General features: G+C 42.3%; 1 protein-coding gene across 3 annotated transcripts in view; it reads left to right on the top strand.

Annotated features, from left to right (window-relative positions):
- LOC110506662 (synaptotagmin-7) overlaps positions 1–18480 on the top strand; it is a 109075-nt gene that overhangs the window by 52565 nt on the left and 38030 nt on the right. For all 3 annotated transcript variants that reach the window (XM_090222479.1, XM_036964585.2, XM_036964586.2), the window contains exon 2: positions 1350–1453. In XM_090222479.1, the coding sequence (XP_090078605.1) occupies positions 1350–1453 (104 nt within the window). The remainder of the gene's footprint in view (positions 1–1349; positions 1454–18480) is intronic.

Consider the following 18480-nt stretch of genomic DNA (forward strand, 5'->3'; position numbering starts at 1 on the left):
GCAGGTTTGTGATGATGGAGTGGGAGAGAGCATATTAAATAAGCACATTACAGGCTCACACTTCCCTCTCCTCCCACACTTACTTCTCCTATGCCTCATTTGTGTATTTTTCCTGCATGTGTTTATTAGATTTTACCAACATATTGCCAAAGGGATATGTATAGATATTCTTTCAACAACATTTGCTCTTGGTCTTGCCCTTTCTCTCCTTCTCCTTCCCATCTCATGATTGACTTGCATTTAACAGTGACCTCTATCTCTCTTCCCCTCCCTCGCTACCTCTCTTCATCTCTCTCCCCTCCCCCCTCTGTCCCCCTCTCTCTCCCCATCTCTCTCTCTCTCTCTCTCTCTCTCTCTCTCTCTCTCTCGCTCTCTCTCTCAATTCAATTCAATTCAAGGGGCTTTATTGGCATGGGAAACATGTGTTAACATTGCCAAAGCAAGTGAGGTAGATATTATACAAAAGTGAAATAAACAATACAAATTAACAGTAAACATTACACATACAGAAGTTTCAAAACAATAAAGACAAGCAAAATAAACAAGCATAAATATGGGTTGTATTTACAATGATGTTTGTTCTTCACTAGTTGCCCTTTTCTTGTGGCAACAGGTCACAAATCTTGCTGCTGTGATGGCACACTGTGGAATTTCACCCAGTAGATATGGGAGTTTATCAAAATTGGATTTGTTTTCGAATTATTTGTGGATCTGTGTAATCTGAGGGAAATATGTATCTCTAATATGGTCATACGTTGGACAGGAGGTTAGGAAGTGCAGCTCAGTTTCCACCTCATTTTGTGGGCAGTGTGCACATAGCCTGTCTTCTCTTGAGAGCCAGGTCTGTCTACGGTGGCCTTTCTCAATAGCAAGGCTATGCTCACTAAGTCTGTACATAGTCAAAGCTTTCCTTAAGTTTGGGTCAGTCACAGTGGACAGGTATTCTGCCACTGTGTACTCTCTGTTTAGGGCCAAATAGCATTCTAGTTTGCTCTGTTTTTTTGTTAATTATTTCCCAATGTGTCAAGTAATTATCTTTTTGTTTTCTCATGATTTGGTTGGGTCTAATTGTGCTGCTGGCCTCTGTGGGGTGTGTTTGTGTTTGTGAACAGAGCCCCAGAACCAGCTTGCTTAGGGGACTCTTCTCCAGGTTCATCTCTCTGTAGGTGATGGCTTTGTTATGGAAGGTTTGGGAATCGCTTCCTTTTAGGTGGTTGTAGAATTTAACAGCTCTTTTCTGGATTTTGATAATTAGTGGGTATCGGCCTAATTCTGCTCTCAATTTGGTGTTTGTGAAGTCTTGGTTGGTAAGCGGACCCCAGATCTCACCCCCCTCTGTCTCTCTGCAGGGTCTCTATCTATCAGTGTGTTCCTGGTATCTCTGGGGCTGACGGTGTGTGCCGTGTGGCTCGTAGCTCTGTGTGGAGTCTGCACCTGGTGTCAACGCAAACTGGTGAGTGGACCACTAACATTTACCTATGACATTATATCCTATTATTTGGTTTTAGGACACATTGTCCTTCCCAGAACAACACAGTACAGCAGGCTTCCATCCACTCTTCCATGACTCTTATTTATTTGTACAACTTTTAATCAACTAGGTTGGTCAGTTATCATCGGCAATGATGACCTGGCCGAGAGGTCAATATACACATGTTCAGGTCAAATTACACACCCCAGCACTGACCCATAATATTCCCCAGAGCTAGTAGGGATTTATCCTGAGTTAGCTTCCTGGTAGGGTTAGCTGCCTGGTAAGGTTAGCTGCCTGGTAGGGTTAGCTGCCTGGTAGGGTTAGCTGCCTGGTAAGGTTAGCTGCCTGGTAGGGTTAGCTGCCTGGTAGGGTTAGCTACCTGGTAGGGTTAGCTGCCTGGTAGGGTTAGCTGCCTGGTAGGGTTAGCTGCCTGGTAAGGTTAGCTGCCTGGTAAGGTTAGCTGCCTGGTAGGGTTAGCTGCCTGGTAGGGTTAGCTACCTGGTAGGATTATCTGCCTGGTAAGGTTAGCTGCCTGGTAGGGTTAGCTGCCTGGTAGGGTTAGCTACCTGGTAGGGTTAGCTGCCTGGTAAGCTTAGCTGCCTGGTAGGGTTAGCTGCCTGGTAGGGTTAGCTGCCTGGTAGGGTTAGCTGCCGGGTAAGGTTAGCTGCCTGGTAAGGTTAGCTGCCTGGTAGGGTTAGCTGCCTGGTAGGTTTAGCTGCCTGGTAGGGTTAGCTGCCTGGTAGGGTTAGCTGCCTGGTAAGGTTAGCTGCCTGGTAGGGTTAGCTGCCTGGTAGGGTTAGCTGCCTGGTAGGGTTAGCTGCCTGGTAGGGTTAGCTGCCTGGTAGGTTTAGCTGCCTGGTAGGGTTAGCTGCCTGGTAAGGTTAGCTTCCTGGTAGTGGTAGCTGCCTGGTAAGGTTAGCTACCTGGTAGGGTTAGCTGCCTTGGTAAGGTTAGCTGCCTGGTAGGGTTGAACCCCAGAACTGTATACACACACATTTGCACAGACATGCCCCACATCCTCATAATAGAACTGCAGGATAGTGAGAGAGAGAGGTGTTAGGCTGTAGGTGTTACATATTGCACAAGAGGAAGACTGTGAGAGACTGAGACATGTGAGAGACGGAGACATGCAAAGACATGCTTTGAGATTATGTCTGTAATGAAAAGCGCTGTAAAAGTTTCATCAATTTTTCTCCATCTTTCGCTCTCCATATCTCTCTCTCTCTCTCTCTCTCTCTCTCTCTCTCTCTCTCTCTCGCTCTCTCTCTCTCTCTCCATGACAATGCACTATGTCCGTGCCCTTCTCCGAACCCCATGCCATTAAAATGGTACAGTTGGACACCCAGGTAATTAGCTGCAATTAATAATGAGCTATTTGCTGCCTGTTCCTGCCGTTTGGCAATTAGAGGAAAGCAGAAAGATGGTTCATGGATCAGACATTCAGAATGAAAAGATAGTCTATTTGATTGAATCATTTCACCATTCTATATCATTGAGTATATCATATTCTATTAAGTAAAGAATGATTTCCCCTCCTCTCATTCTTTCATTCTCTCACCTCCCCCACCCGTACATCTGGTCTCAGTGTATTGTAACATATGTGTGCATAAACTGTAGGCTACATTCACTACATTAACATAAGCAAAACAGTAATACACACATTCAAGGACACTAAAATGCAGACACTGAGGATAGAACATGAGCACATTGAATTTTGTGTCTAGCAGTTAGTCAATGGCAGAATCACACTTTTGAGTTCATATTTTGGGCTCCCGAGATGCTCAGAGTTCTTAAGCACTGCATCTCAGTGGCAGGTAGCCTAGTGGTTAGAGCGTTGGACTAGTAACTGAAAGGTTGCTAGATTGAATCCCAGACAAGGTAAAACTCTGTCGTTCTGCCCCTGAACAAGGCAGTTAACCCACTGTTCCTAGGTTGTCATTTAAAGTAAGAATTTGTTCTTAACTGACTTGCCTAGTTAAATAAAATAAAATAAAAAGAGGTGTCACTACAGTCCCTGGTACGAATCCAGGCTGTATCACATCCGGCTGTGATTGGGTGGCCCACAATTGGCCCAGTGTCATCTGGGTTTGGCCAGGGTAGGCAGTCATTGTAAATAAGAATTTGTTCTTAACTACCTTGCAAAGTTAAATAAAATGTCAGTCTCTTGCCAGCTTTAGTTTATATGCTAGACCGCATAATTCCAAATTACTTTTTTCTGCCATAAAAAACTAATTGGATAAAATTTGCAGTGCTTTCCGGTTGTGTTCTATTTTCTTGAGTATCCTTCTGTTTCCATAACTTTGTGTGTGGGCTCTTCGTAGTGTGCAAGGGGAATGGTATGGGGAGATGTTGTGTGACCATGATGGTGAACATGAACAGAATTCTCCATTAGGTTATGTAAACATGGCTTTGTGCTCAGTGCGTGTGCCTGCTTGTCGCCGGCTCCCGGCTCCCGGTCCCATGCTAATGATTCATATGCTAATGTACACATCACTCTGAGCTATTGGCTGCTGCCTGAGCAACTGTGATTCTGCCCATACGTTTCATCTGGAAATACTCTCCCCTGCTTTTGCTCCCTCCCTCTCTCCATCGTTGTCCCTCTCCTCTGTCTGCCCCTCTCCCTCTCTTGGCTTTTCTTTCTCCGTCTCCTTCTAGTTATCTCTCTGTCCCTATCTTGGCCTTTCTCTCTCTCGCTCTCTCTCTCTCTCTCTCTCTCTCTCACTCTCTCTCTCTCTCTCTCTCTCTCTCTCTCTCCCTCTCGCTCGCTCGCTCTCTCTCTCTGTCTAGGAGCATTTGTGGAGTGAGGACAGCACATAGGTGGGTAAACATGCAGAGGACTGAATTCAGCTGAGAACGGTTCTGAAGTGAGATGGAGATTGAATAAGCATGCTTAAAGCATGTAAATAATATGTAATATTAGTAACTGGTATTACGCACATTTGTATTGCTGCACATCTATGATATTTTACCAGTCTACACCCTGTGTAGATTGAGGACTTTCAGTCTGGTCTTCAAAGATTAATCATATCATACCCTGTCAAATACACAGACACACACACAGTAAAACTACTCAACCCTCACTGTCCATTTCTCTTGTCCTCGCCCTTTCTATTTCTCTATTGACCCTCACATTCTTGTCTGTCTTTGCAAATACCATATGTCTCCCTCTTTACAAGTGTTTCGTAACCGTAATTCAGAGTCTACAGATGCTGAGAGACACGATAGTCCGGCGTCCCATTGTGACATACAGTGCCTTGCGAAAGTATTCGGCCCCCTTGAACTTTGCGACCTTTTGCCACATTTCAGGCTTCAAACAAAAAGATATAAAACTGTATTTTTTTGTGAAGAATCAACAACAAGTGGGACACAATCATGAAGTGGAACGACATTTATTGGATATTTCAAACTTTTTTAACAAATCAAAAACTGAAAAATTGGGCGTGCAAAATTATTCAGCCCCTTTACTTTCAGTGCAGCAAACTCTCTCCAGAAGTTCAGTGAGGATCTCTGAATGATCCAATGTTGACCTAAATGACTAATGATAAATACAATCCACCTGTGTGTAATCAAGTCTCCGTATAAATGCACCTGCACTGTGATAGTCTCAGAGGTCCGTTAAAAGCGCAGAGAGCATCATGAAGAACAAGGAACACACCAGGCAGGTCCGAGATACTGTTGTGAAGAAGTTTAAAGCCGGACTTGGATACAAAAATATTTCCCAAGCTTTAAACATCCCAAGGAGCACTGTGCAAGCGATAATATTGAAATGGAAGGAGTATCAGACCACTGCAAATCTACCAAGACCTGGCCGTCCCTCTAAACTTTCAGCTCATACAAGGAGAAGACTGATCAGAGATGCAGCCAAGAGGCCCATGATCACTCTGGATGAACTGCAGAGATCTACAGCTGAGGTGGGAGACTCTGTCCATAGGACAACAATCAGTCGTATATTGCACAAATCTGGCCTTTATGGAAGAGTGGCAAGAAGAAAGCCATTTCTTAAAGATATCCATAAAAAGTGTTGGTTAAAGTTTGCCACAAGCCACCTGGGAGACACACCAAACATGTGGAAGAAGGTGCTCTGGTCAGATGAAACCAAAATTGAACTTTTTGGCAACAATGCAAAACGTTATATTTGGCGTAAAAGCAACACAGCTCATCACACTGAACACACCATCCCCACTGTCAAACATGGTGGTGGCAGCATCATGGTTTGGGCCTGCTTTTCTTCATCAGGGACAGAGAAGATGGTTAAAATTGATGGGAAGATGGATGGAGCCAAATACAGGACCATTCTGGAAGAAAACCTGATGGAGTCTGCAAAAGACCTGAGACTGGGACGGAGATTTGTCTTCCAACAAGACAATGATCCAAAACATAAAGCAAAATCTACAATGGAATGGTTCAAAAATAAACATATCCAGGTGTTAGAATGGCCAAGTCAAAGTCCAGACCTGAATCCAATCGAGAATCTGTGGAAAGAACTGAAAACTGCTGTTCACAAATGCTCTCCATCCAACCTCACTGAGCTCGAGCTGTTTTGCAAGGAGGAATGGGAAAAAATGTCAGTCTCTCGATGTGCAAAACTGATAGAGACATACCCCAAGCGACTTACAGCTGTAATCGCAGCAAAAGGTGGCGCTACAAAGTATTAACTTAAGGGGGCTGAATAATTTTGCACGCCCAATTTTTCAGTTTTTGATTTGTTAAAAAAGTTTGAAATATCCAATAAATGTCGTTCCACTTCATGATTGTGTCCCACTTGTTGTTGATTCTTCACAAAAAAATACAGTTTTATATCTTTATGTTTGAAGCCTGAAATGTGGCAAAAGGTCGCATAGTTCAAGGGGGCCGAATACTTTCGCAAGGCACTGTAGCTATGCGGCTCTGAGGCCATTGTGTTTATGAGGAAGTACACAGAGATGGACACAATTAGATACACACTGTGATAAATACTGTGATATTTAGCCCATGGTAGTTGATAGATGCAGCCCTGTGTAGAGGTGCAGTATATCAGCCCAGCATATGGGTGAGGGAAGATGAAGAAGTCAGAAACAGGTCTCATGGGTCGATTATGGCAGGAAGGAGGAGGAAAGGAGGAGAGGATAGAGGAGAGGGGGGAGCAGAGAAGGGGAAGGAGGAGAGAAGGAGAGGGAGGAAGCAGGAAGTGGGGAGGGAGGAGGGGATGGAGGATATGAGGAGGGGAAGAAAGAGTTGGATAGAGGATGGGAAGAGGGGAGGAGAAGGGAGAAGGGAGATAGGAGTGGTGTCGGCAGCCATTATGTGCGTTGTGCTGTGACAGATATAACGACAGCGGGACTGAGGGCTGAGGACAGATCCTTCACAGGGCTGCAGCATTACACTGTTCTTAGCAGGGAGACATCCATGATGTCCACCTCTTCTCCCCCACCCTCTTCTCCATTCCCTTATCCTCTCCTCTCCCCATCCTCTCCTCTATTATCTCCCCCTTCCCCCTTCCCTCTCCCCATCATCTCCTCTATTCTCTCCCCCATCCTCCCCCACTCTCTCCCATATCCTCTGATGTCTCTCCTCTCTCCATCTCACTTTATTCTGTTTCAACTCCCCTCATTCTGTCACTCTCTCTCTCTCTCTCTCTCTCTCCCACTCAATCATACATTGCATCTGCCTTTCTCTCCATATTCTTTCCCTTCTCTTCCCTCTCCCTCTCTCTCTCGTGTCCCACTCCCTGTCTTCAGTGTTTTCTCTCTCCTTCCCCTACTCTCTAGCCTCCTGAAGATTTTATGATAGTGTTAAATGATAGATGAGCTGCACTTGATAGCATATTCTTGACTGTTTGAAATCTAGCCTTTTTCTGAGTCCCTAAAACAACTGTGTGAGTGAATGACTGTGTGTGGTGGATGGGTGGGCAGTGGGGTTAGGTCATTTCCAGAGATCTGCCCTCTATTGATAAGTGTTTATAACAAACAGGCCATGTAATTTGTGACAGAGAATGTGACAGTAAGTCTATAGTAAAACCCTTTCCTGCTCCAAACTGCCTTTTGAAAACCTTTCTTTACAGGGTTAAGGTTTCCCCTACTACATGTGATGTATATGTTTGGAAAGGAACTGAAATGAAAGGAAAATCCATCATTGTTTGATTTTACAAGGATCACATTGTAAATATTAGGTTTGGTGAGTAACACCTATTGAATCAAGTTAGTTTAGAATCTCAGCTTGAGTATTTTTTCGATATGAAACTATAACAGTTTGAGTCAAACCATATCAATTATATGATCTGAAACACAAGTCATTATAATATTTTGTATTTAAGGCCTATTACCCATCACTCATAGTGCAGGGTTATTGTGTCCACTCACTGTGCTCTTACACATTTCAAATGGAATAGCTTTAGCTGTTTTACAGTCTATTTGAAGGCATAGTACTCTCTGTATTAATTGAAAATGTAATGAGCATTGAAATGAAAAACAAGATTATGTAGCTGTACTTTGTGACAGTGTGTGTTTAGTGTTTGCCTTCAGTGTACAAATTGTCATCAACCCTGCATTAATTTGATACGCAAGGCCAGGCCAATCATATAGCTGCAGTCCTGAGTTCCAAGGTTTATCATATAGCTGCAGTCCTGAGTTCCAAGGTTTATCATATAGCTGCAGTCCTGAGTTCCAAGGTTTATCATATAGTTGCAGTCCTGAGTTCCAAGGTTTATCATATAGCTGCAGTCCTGAGTTCCAATGTTTATCATATAGTTGCAGTCCTGAGTTCCAAGGTTTATCATATAGCTACAAACCTGAGTTCCAAGGTTTATCATATAGCTGCAGTCCTGAGTTCCAAGGTTTATCATATAGCTGCAGTCCTGAGTTCCAAGGTTTATCATATAGCTGCAGTCCTGAGTTCCACGGTTTATCATATAGCTGCAGTCCTGAGTTCCAAGGTTTATCATATAGCTGCAGTCCTGAGTTCCAAGGTTTATCATATAGCTGCAGTCCTGAGTTCCAAGGTTTATCATATAGCTGCAGTCCTGAGTTCCAAGGTTTATCATATAGTTGCAGTCTTCAGATTAATCTCAAAATGTTTCATTATAATTCCACTGACTGTTGGGAATTCTGGATCTATTTTAACACCCCTGTTTTATGTATGTTTGGGCGTGTACTGTTTCTGAGTGTGTAGTGTTGTATGTGTGTTGGGAGTGTTGTATGTGTGTGGACGTGTCTAATCCCCACTGTGTCTGATGCTTGATGCTCCCATCCGTTCATTCTGTATGGTTAACAGATGTATGGATTATTGCTGTGGAGAGGGTTTGGATTCACATGTAGATCCTGAGAGCTGGCTGTATGTAGCAACGGTCATCAAAATTGTTAAAAGGGTTTAAAAACAATTCTAATAAATGCAACAGTTGGACAATAGATGAAGATACTAAAAAAAATGTCATGTTTAAAATCCATCAGATATTAACTGAAGAAAGTCCCATCAGATATTAACTGAATTATAGCACATAAAACATATTACTGGCACAGACAACTAATGAATGGAGTTCAGGGATTCTGGTGGGAATTCAGGTATTCAATTTATTATACAATTTCCTTTTTTATGCACTCATACAGTGCATTCAGAAAGTATTCAGACCCCTTGACCTTTTCAACATTTTGTTACGTTACAGCCTTATTCTAAAATGGATTAAATTGTTTTTTTCCCTTATCAATCTACACACAATACCCCATAATGACAAAGCAAAAAATATCACATTTACATAAGTATTCAGACCCTTTACTTAGTACTTTGTTGAAGTGTCTTTGGCAGCGATTACTGCCTCGAGTTTTCTTCGGTATGACGCTACAAGCTTGGCACACCTGTATTCGGGGAGTTTCTCCCATTCTTCTCTGCAGATCCTTTCAAGCTCTGTCACGTTGGATGGGGAGCGTCGCTGCACAGCAATTTTTAGGTCTTTCCAGAGATGTTCGATCAGGTTCAAGTCTGGGCTCTGGCTGGGCTACTCAAGGACATTCAGAGACTTGTCCCAAAGCCACTCCTGTGTTGTCTTGGCTGTGTGTTTAGGGTTGTTGTCCTGTTGGAAGGTGAAACATCGCCCCAGTCTGAGGTCCTGAGCGCTATGGAGCAGATTTTCTCTGTACTTTGCTCCATTCATATTTTCCTCGATCCTGACTAGACTCCCAGTCCCTGCCACAGCATGATGCTGCCACCACCATGCTTCACCGTAGGGATTGTGCCAGGTTTCCTCCTGACGTGATGCTTGGCATTCAGGCCAAAGAGTTCAATCTTGGTTTCATAAGAACAGAGAATCTTGTTTCTTATGGTCTGAGTCCTTTAGGTGCCTTTTGGCAAACTCTAAGTGGGCTGTCACGTGCCTTTTATTGAGGAGTGGCTTCCGTCTGGCCACTCTACCATAAATGCCTGATTAGTGGAGTGCTGCAGAGATGGCTCATGAATTACTTGTTGCTGTTACGTTCTGTTCCATAATTCAACAAGTATGTCAATAGCAGGATACCCTTGGATTAAAAATCAACACGCTTGGCTCCAGATTACACATACAGTTGAAGTTAGAAATTTACATACACCGTAGCCAAATACATTTAAACTCAGTTTTTCACAATTCCTGACATTTAATCCTAGTAAAGATTCCCTGTTTTGGGTCAGTTAGGATCACCACCTTATTTTAAGAATGTGAAATGGGGGATCACGTGACCCTTGAACGAGATGGCCGCATGAACTAAGAGCTCCGCACAAGTAGTTTCCAATTCCTAATCTTACCTCCACTTCAAGTTCAAACTCATTTAGCTTTAGTCAAAAAGTCATAGCGGCTACAAAAGGCGACATTACAGGTAACATTTTTATCCGGACTCGAGCATTAGCGACGGAAAAAGCCTCCTTCTTGGAGGCTGCCTGGAGGCAGCTAGCTTCAGAAAAATCTAGCACCATTAGCCAGGAGCAAGAGGACCCGTTCCCCCCCGAGGCCCAACGAATGCCAACCCCACACTCTGTCGTCGACGTCCTTTCTGAGTTGAGATCCCAATGTACAGAACTCAACATTAAATTAGATGCCATTAACTCTCAGCTCAGTGTGATGGGGGCAAGGTGACAATCCTGGAAAATGCTTTGCCTGACATCAACAACAAGATGGATGCGCCTGGACAAGGCAGAGGGGCGAATCCTATCCATGGAAAACTTTGACAGACGCCATGGAAACAATACCATATGCTTAAAAAGAAAATAGAGCATCTGGAAGAGAAGAAATAGGACCTGGAAAACAGGGGGCGAAGGGAAAAAAATATCTATTAAATCTGGGCGAAAAAGAAGAGGGAAACATGCCACTGATCCGCTACCTGCAAGACAAACTTCCCGAGTGGCTCCACCTGTCCACCGACAGGCCCATAGAACTCGAAAGAGCTCACGGAGCACTAAGGCCCCCACCAGCAGCCAGACAACCACCTCGCCCAATCACCATTAGTTTCCTGAGATTCACCGACAAGGAACGAGTCCTACAGGCGGCGAAAATCAACACCATTACAGTGGGAAACGCCAAACTCACTTTACACCAGGACCTGTCAGCTGGCGTACGCCGAAAGCGCAGAGAGTTTGACGAGGTGAAGAAATACTTCATTGACCGAGGCATTTTTAGGGGATTCAAATACCCAAACCAGCTCAGGATTCTTCACCAAGGAGCCCTGCAACACTTCAAAACTCCCGAAGAGGCAAAACGTTTTTTGAAAGACAATCCTGGCCAATGTGAAATTGACCAATGACTAAATACGATTACTGTTATTACTAAAGGAGGTAAGACGACATATAGCCGATATCCAAAGACCCACCCGCCCCGCTAAATGTTATTATAGCCATCTAATCTATATTTATTTTCCTTTAGATGAGAGGGATAGGCTCTATAGCTTAACCTCGGCCTACTAATGTTTCAGACTACTTTTTTTATTTTTTTCCCTTTTTTCCGTTGCTATTATTACTTGTGGTTCCCTATGTCCCTTCGGGGAGGTATATGTAGGCTGGGCTATTGATTTTATTTTCTCCCTCTTTTAATGTGGTCTGGACGGGGTCTACGTTGTCACACACTCAATGCGGGGCGGAGAGGAGAGGATGAGGCATTTCTTTGGTGGGGAGAGGGAGACGTTGTGCGATGCTAACTGTTCCCATTTTATTTTTTCTGGAACACAGAATTGAGACTGAGCGGGGGGGTAATAGATCCAACGGGATATGTCGAGTTGTTTGGGAACTCGGCTGGGGTGTTCAGAGATTATTATTTTATATATACCATTTATTTTCCTTTTATGTGAACGCAGCTGTAGATTTTGCTTTACGCGGATGATGTCTTTCTCTACATATCCAACCCAGAGAAATCCCGCCCATTTTAGACACAATTGCTCAGTATGGCAAGTTTTCAGGTTATAGGATCAATTTGAACAAATCCACTGTCTGCCCTCTCAATCTTACACTCACCAGCTCTATGAAGACACTATGTCCATTCCTATGGAAGACACAGATCTGAAAAGTATTTTCAAGGAAAACTATCTTCCACTCCTGGATCGAATCAAGAACGATCTCCAAACCTAGATCTCCCTCCCAATTAGCTTAGTAGGAAGAAATAATGTCATCCGTATGAACATCCTCCCTAGACTGAACTATTTATTTCAGATGCTCCCATGCTATCTCCCAGTTTCCTTTTTCAAAACAACTAACCAAAGCATCACCAAATTTAAATGGGGCAATCAAAAACCTAGGATCAAGTTCTCCACTCTATCGAAACCTCAATCTAAGGGTGGTCTTACCCTTCCCTCCCTCTGCCCAAATCCGCAACATGCTAACATGGATCACAAACAGACAAGAGTCAACGTGGATTCAGATAGAAGCCCAATCCTGTGGTTCATTGCCACTAAGCTCAAATATATTCATCAATAACTTTAGTTAAGTGGGCAACATAGCCAAAACCTTTGTGATTTACAGCACCCTACTAGCGTGGAGGGACTGTAAGAAATACCTGGGCATTTCCTCCCAAATATGTTCACACTCGCCCATAGTAGGCAACCCAGACTTGCCAAAAGTCCTGAAGGATGCCAACTTTAATCTTTGGCATACTCTAGGAATCAGGACCTTTTCAGACCTATTTAATCAGAAAACCACTACACTGAAATCCTTTCAAGAGCTCTGCAGTGATTTCAATGTGCCAAGATCCCATTTTAAAATTTTTAAATATCTTCAAATTAAACATGTAATTTCCTCATTTACTTCCAAGAGGAGGTTTAGAACTCAGTTGAATGAAGTTGAAACCCTTCTTGTCACAGCACAATCCATTAAAGGCAAAATATCTTATATCTATAGACTCCTTTCTGAGAAAGGAGGCTCCTCCTTTACTCCTTTGAAAATAATCTGGGGAAAGGACCTTGGTCTGACTATCAGTGATGAGTTATGGGTGGAGGTTTGCGACAGGGTATACTGCTCCTCTACTAATGTAAAATGAAAGAATCTAATTACATATTTTTGTACACATTTTATTACACTCCTTTGAGACTCCATAGAATGAAAATTGACATCTCTCCTAACTGTAAAAGATGTACCTCTGAAAGTGGAACCTGTATGCATGTATTTTGGAGCTGTAGAGAGATTGCCAGATTCTGGCAATCTATACATACTGCTGCACAGAAAATACTAGATGTACCGTTTGACATGACCCCGTGTATCTATCTTCCTAATGCCCAGCAGGACTTTGTTCCTGATCCTGACAGAGACAATTTGCTCATGACTATTACATACTTTGCTAAGAAATGTATTATTCTATTGTGAGCCTCTAATACCCCTCCTACATTTAAAATGTGGATTGACCAGATTGTTGACTTTCTCCCTTTTGAAAAGCTCACTTATGACCTCCGCAAGAGACAGCCCATGTTTGATAGACTCTGGTCTCCACTACTCAACTATATTTCAAACTGGACAGAGTGAACGGGGTGACTAGGGAAATGAGCAGATACATGTTGTGTAAGGTGCTGTAAAATCTAAAAACTAATTATTTGCTCATCGTCTCAGCGAAGGCTAGAATTAGCTAATAAGAACCTTGATAGAGCTGCTGCAAGTTTTATGTATGTATATATATGTTTTTTAAATAATTATATATTATTATTATTATTTTATTTATTTTTTATTTATTTTTGAACTCTGTTTATTAAGTTTTACACACACACACAGACAAGACAAAGCAATATAAATAATATACTCAACTAGAAAAAAAATACAAATAAAAATACAAATAAAAAAATAGCTTTAAAGATACCATACTTTAGACAAGTTAAACACACCAGGCAGAAGGCTACAGAGGTTAAAGGGCAATCTATAGTACAGGGACAGAGCAAACACCTCACCATTGTTCCTGTAAACAGTCAAGGGATAAGGGTGGAGAAATGCAACCACTCACAGAGAGTCATGGCCACAGACCGACCATCCACTGGACAGAAAAAAGTTTACAATGCTTTAAAATAAAAAATAAAAAATGATTATTCATGTAGGCGTGAACAAAATGTAAAAATAACTGGGAAAAACAAGCTCACACTTCAGTCTCTGCCTGGGCAAGATGAACAAGGCATCTGCGGATCACAATCAATAAGAACATGGACCTTAATGCTCCCCCCAGCAAAAACACAGAGAGAAGCTCCTCCAACCCTTAAGTCACAGACTTATTTTAGTATTAATTGGAATGCCATCAGAGGATGGACTGTTTAAAGTAAGACCGGAATGGAGCCCAAGCCTCATCAAACAGTTTGGGGTTCCCACGTGAATTTAATTTAATTTTTTTCTAGTTTCAGAGAGCACAACACATCCCTCACCCAATATTTATAAGATGGGGGAGCTGCCATCTTCCAGTTCTGTAGTATTAGCCGTCTAGCTAAAAGAGTTGTATAAGCAACAGTGTCCGATGGATTCTTGATAGGGGGGGTACCCATGGGCAGTACTCCAAAAAGGGCTGTAAGGGGAGACGGATCTATAACAGTGTCATATATATCAGAGAAACATTTAAATATTAATTCCCAGAAACCTGACAGTTTATGACAGCCCCAAAACACATGCAACAGTGTGGCTGGTTCCACTTTACATCTGACACAGGTAGGATCAAAATCAGAGAGTATTCTTCCAAGTTTGGCCCCCGACCACTGGATACGGTGAACCACCTTGAATTGAATGAGGCTGTGTCTAGTGCTAAAAGAGGACGAGTGCACCCTGTGCAGCACAGATTCCCAGGCGTCTTCCCCAAGTTCCTCCCCCAAATCCTTTTCCCATCGAGTCTTTAAAGGCACCAAAGAAGGGTTCTGTAAGTCATGAATGATTGCATATACAGTGCCTTGCGAAAGTATTCGGCCCCCTTGAACTTTGCGACCTTTTGCCACATTTCAGGCTTCAAACATAAAGATATAAAACTGTATTTTTTTGTGAAGAATCAACAACAAGTGGGACACAATCATGAAGTGGAACGACATTTATTGGATATTTCAAACTTTTTTAACAAATCAAAAACTGAAAAATTGGGCGTGCAAAATTATTCAGCCCCTTTACTTTCAGTGCAGCAAACTCTCTCCAGAAGTTCAGTGAGGATCTCTGAATGATCCAATGTTGACCTAAATGACTAATGATGATAAATACAATCCACCTGTGTGTAATCAAGTCTCCGTATAAATGCACCTGCACTGTGATAGTCTCAGAGGTTCGTTAAAAGCGCAGAGAGCATCATGAAGAACAAGGAACACACCAGGCAGGTCCGAGATACTGTTGTGAAGAAGTTTAAAGCCGGATTTGGATACAAAAAGATTACCCAAGCTTTAAACATCCCAAGGAGCACTGTGCAAGCGATAATATTGAAATGGAAGGAGTATCAGACCACTGCAAATCTACCAAGACCTGGCCGTCCCTCTAAACTTTCAGCTCATACAAGGAGAAGACTGATCAGAGATGCAGCCAAGAGGCCCATGATCACTCTGGATGAACTGCAGAGATCTACAGCTGAGGTGGGAGACTCTGTCCATAGGACAACAATCAGTCGTATATTGCACAAATCTGGCCTTTATGGAAGAGTGGCAAGAAGAAAGCCATTTCTTAAAGATATCCATAAAAAGTGTTGTTTAAAGTTTGCCACAAGCCACCTGGGAGACACACCAAACATGTGGAAGAAGGTGCTCTGGTCAGATGAAACCAAAATTGAACTTTTTGGCAACAATGCAAAACGTTATATTTGCCGTAAAAGCAACACAGCTCATCACACTGAACACACCATCCCCACTGTCAAACATGGTGGTGGCAGCATCATGGTTTGGGCCTGCTTTTCTTCATCGGGGACAGAGAAGATGGTTAAAATTGATGGGAAGATGGATGGAGCCAAATACAGGACCATTCTGGAAGAAAACCTGATGGAGTCTGCAAAAGACCTGAGACTGGGACGGAGATTTGTCTTCCAACAAGACAATGATCCAAAACATAAAGCAAAATCTACAATGGAATGGTTCAAAAATAAACATATCCAGGTGTTAGAATGGCCAAGTCAAAGTCCAGACCTGAATCCAATCGAGAATCTGTGGAAAGAACTGAAAACTGCTGTTCACAAATGCTCTCCATCCAACCTCACTGAGCTTGAGCTGTTTTGCAAGGAGGAATGGGAAAAAATGTCAGTCTCACGATGTGCAAAACTGATAGAGACATACCCCAAGCGACTTACAGCTGTAATCGCAGCAAAAGGTGGCGCTACAAAGTATTAACTTAAGGGGGCTGAATAATTTTGCTCACCCAATTTTTCAGTTTTTGATTTGTTAAAAAAGTTTGAAATATCCAATAAATGTCGAGATAGCGGAAAAAGTGGGATTGGGGAATATTGAACTTTTCCTGCAGCTGAGAAAAAGAGGCAAATGTATCAAGAATAATTGGGCTAGCGAGGAGAGGCCTAGTGAGTGCCAAATGCCAAAAGCACCATCATTCAAAGATGGAGGAAATAAAATGTTCTGATTGATTGGGCTATTTTTTATTTTTATTACTATTATTATTTTTAAATATATTATTATAATTTTTTATTTATATATTTTTTAAATCTGTCACATCTGTGAATGCGGAATGTGTTTTGTTGGTTGATTGAAAAACAAGAAAACTTAATAAAACTTTAAATTGAAAAAAAATAATGTGAAATGTCAGAATAATAGTAGAGAGAATTATTTCTTTCATCGCATTCCCAGTAGGTCAGAAGTTTACATACACTCAATTAGTATTTGGTAGCATTGCCTTTAAATTGTTTAACTTGGGTCAAAGGTTTTGGGTAGCCTTCCACAAGCTGCCCACAATAAGTTGAGTGAATTTTGTCCCATTCCTCCTGACAGAGATGGTGTAACTGAGTCAGGTTTGTAGGCCTCCTTGCTCGCACACGCTTTTTCAGGTCTGCAGACACATTTTCAAAGGGATTGAGGTCAGGGCTTTCTGATGGCCACTCCAATACCTTGACTTTGTTGTCCTTAAGCCATTTTGCTACAATGTTGGAAGAATGCTTGGGGTCATTGTTCATTTGGAAGACCCATTTGCGACCAAGCTTTAACTTCCTGACTGATGTCTTGAGATGTTGCTTCAATGTATCCACATAATTTTCCCACCTTATGATGCCATCCATTTTGTGAAATGCACCAGTCCCTCCTGCAACAAAGCACCCCCACAACATGATGCTGCCACCCCAGTGCTTCACGGTTAGGATGGTGTTCTTTGGCTTGCAAGCCTCCCCCTATTTCCTCCAAACATAACGATGGTTATTATGGGCAAACAGTTATATTTTTGTTTCATCAGATCAGAGGATATTTTTCCAAAATGTACGATCTTTGTCCCCATGTACAGTTGCAAACCTTAGTCTGGCTTTTTTATGGCGGTTTTTGAGCAGTGGCTTCTTCCTTGCTGAGCGGCCTTTCAGGTTATGTCGATATAGGATTTGTTTTACTGTGGATATAGATACTGTGTACCTGTTTCCTCCAGCATCTTCACACGGTCCTTTGCTGTTGTCCTGGGATTGATTTGCACTTTTCGCACCAAAGTACGTTCATCTCTAGGAAACAGAACGCGTCTCTTTCCTGAGCGTATGACGACTGCGTGGTCCCAAGGTGTTTATACTTGCGTACTATTGTTTGTACATATGAACATACCTTCAGGTGTTTGGAAATTGCTCCCAAGGATGAACTAGACTTGATAGGCCTTGATATACATCCACGGGTACACCTCCAATTGACTCAAATTATGTAAATTAGCCTATCAGAAGCATCTAAAGCCATGACATAATTTTCTGGAATTTTCAAAGCTGTTTAAAAGCACAGTCAACTTAGTGAATGTAAACTTCTGACCCACTTCAATTGTGATAAAGTGAATTATAAGTTAAATAATCTGTCTGTAAACAATTGTTGGAAAAATTACTTGTGTCATGCACAAAGTAGATGTCCTAACCGACTTGCCAAAGCTATAGTTTGTTAACAAGAAATTTGTGGTTGAAAAATTATTTTTAATGACTCCATTGAGCCTAAGTGTATGTAAACTTCCGACTTCAACTGTATCTACACATAAACTCCTCAGGACTCTGTCTTTCAAAGATAATTTGTAAAAATCCAAATAATTTCACCGATCTTCTTTGTAAAGGGTTTAAACACTGTTTCCCATGCTTGTTCAATGAACCATAAACAATTAATGAACATGCATCTGTGGAACGGTCGTTAAGTCACTAACAGCTTATGGACGGTAGGCAATTAAGGTCACAGTCATGAAAACTTAGGACACTAAAGAGGCCTTTCTACTGACTCTGAAAAACACCAAAAGAAAGATGCCCAGGGTCCCTACTCATCTGCGTGAACGTGCCTTTGGCATGCTGCAAGGAGGCATGAGGACTGCAGATGTGGCCAGCGCAATTAATTGCAATGTCTGTACTGTGAGACACCTAAGACAGCACTACAGGGAGACAGGACGGACAGCTGATCGTCTTCGCAGTGGCAGACCACGTGTAACAACGCCTGCACAGG

Source organism: Oncorhynchus mykiss, chromosome 26, assembly GCF_057628025.1.
Source record: "Oncorhynchus mykiss isolate SJ-2025 chromosome 26, ASM5762802v1, whole genome shotgun sequence".
Taxonomy (NCBI): Eukaryota; Metazoa; Chordata; class Actinopteri; order Salmoniformes; family Salmonidae; genus Oncorhynchus; species Oncorhynchus mykiss.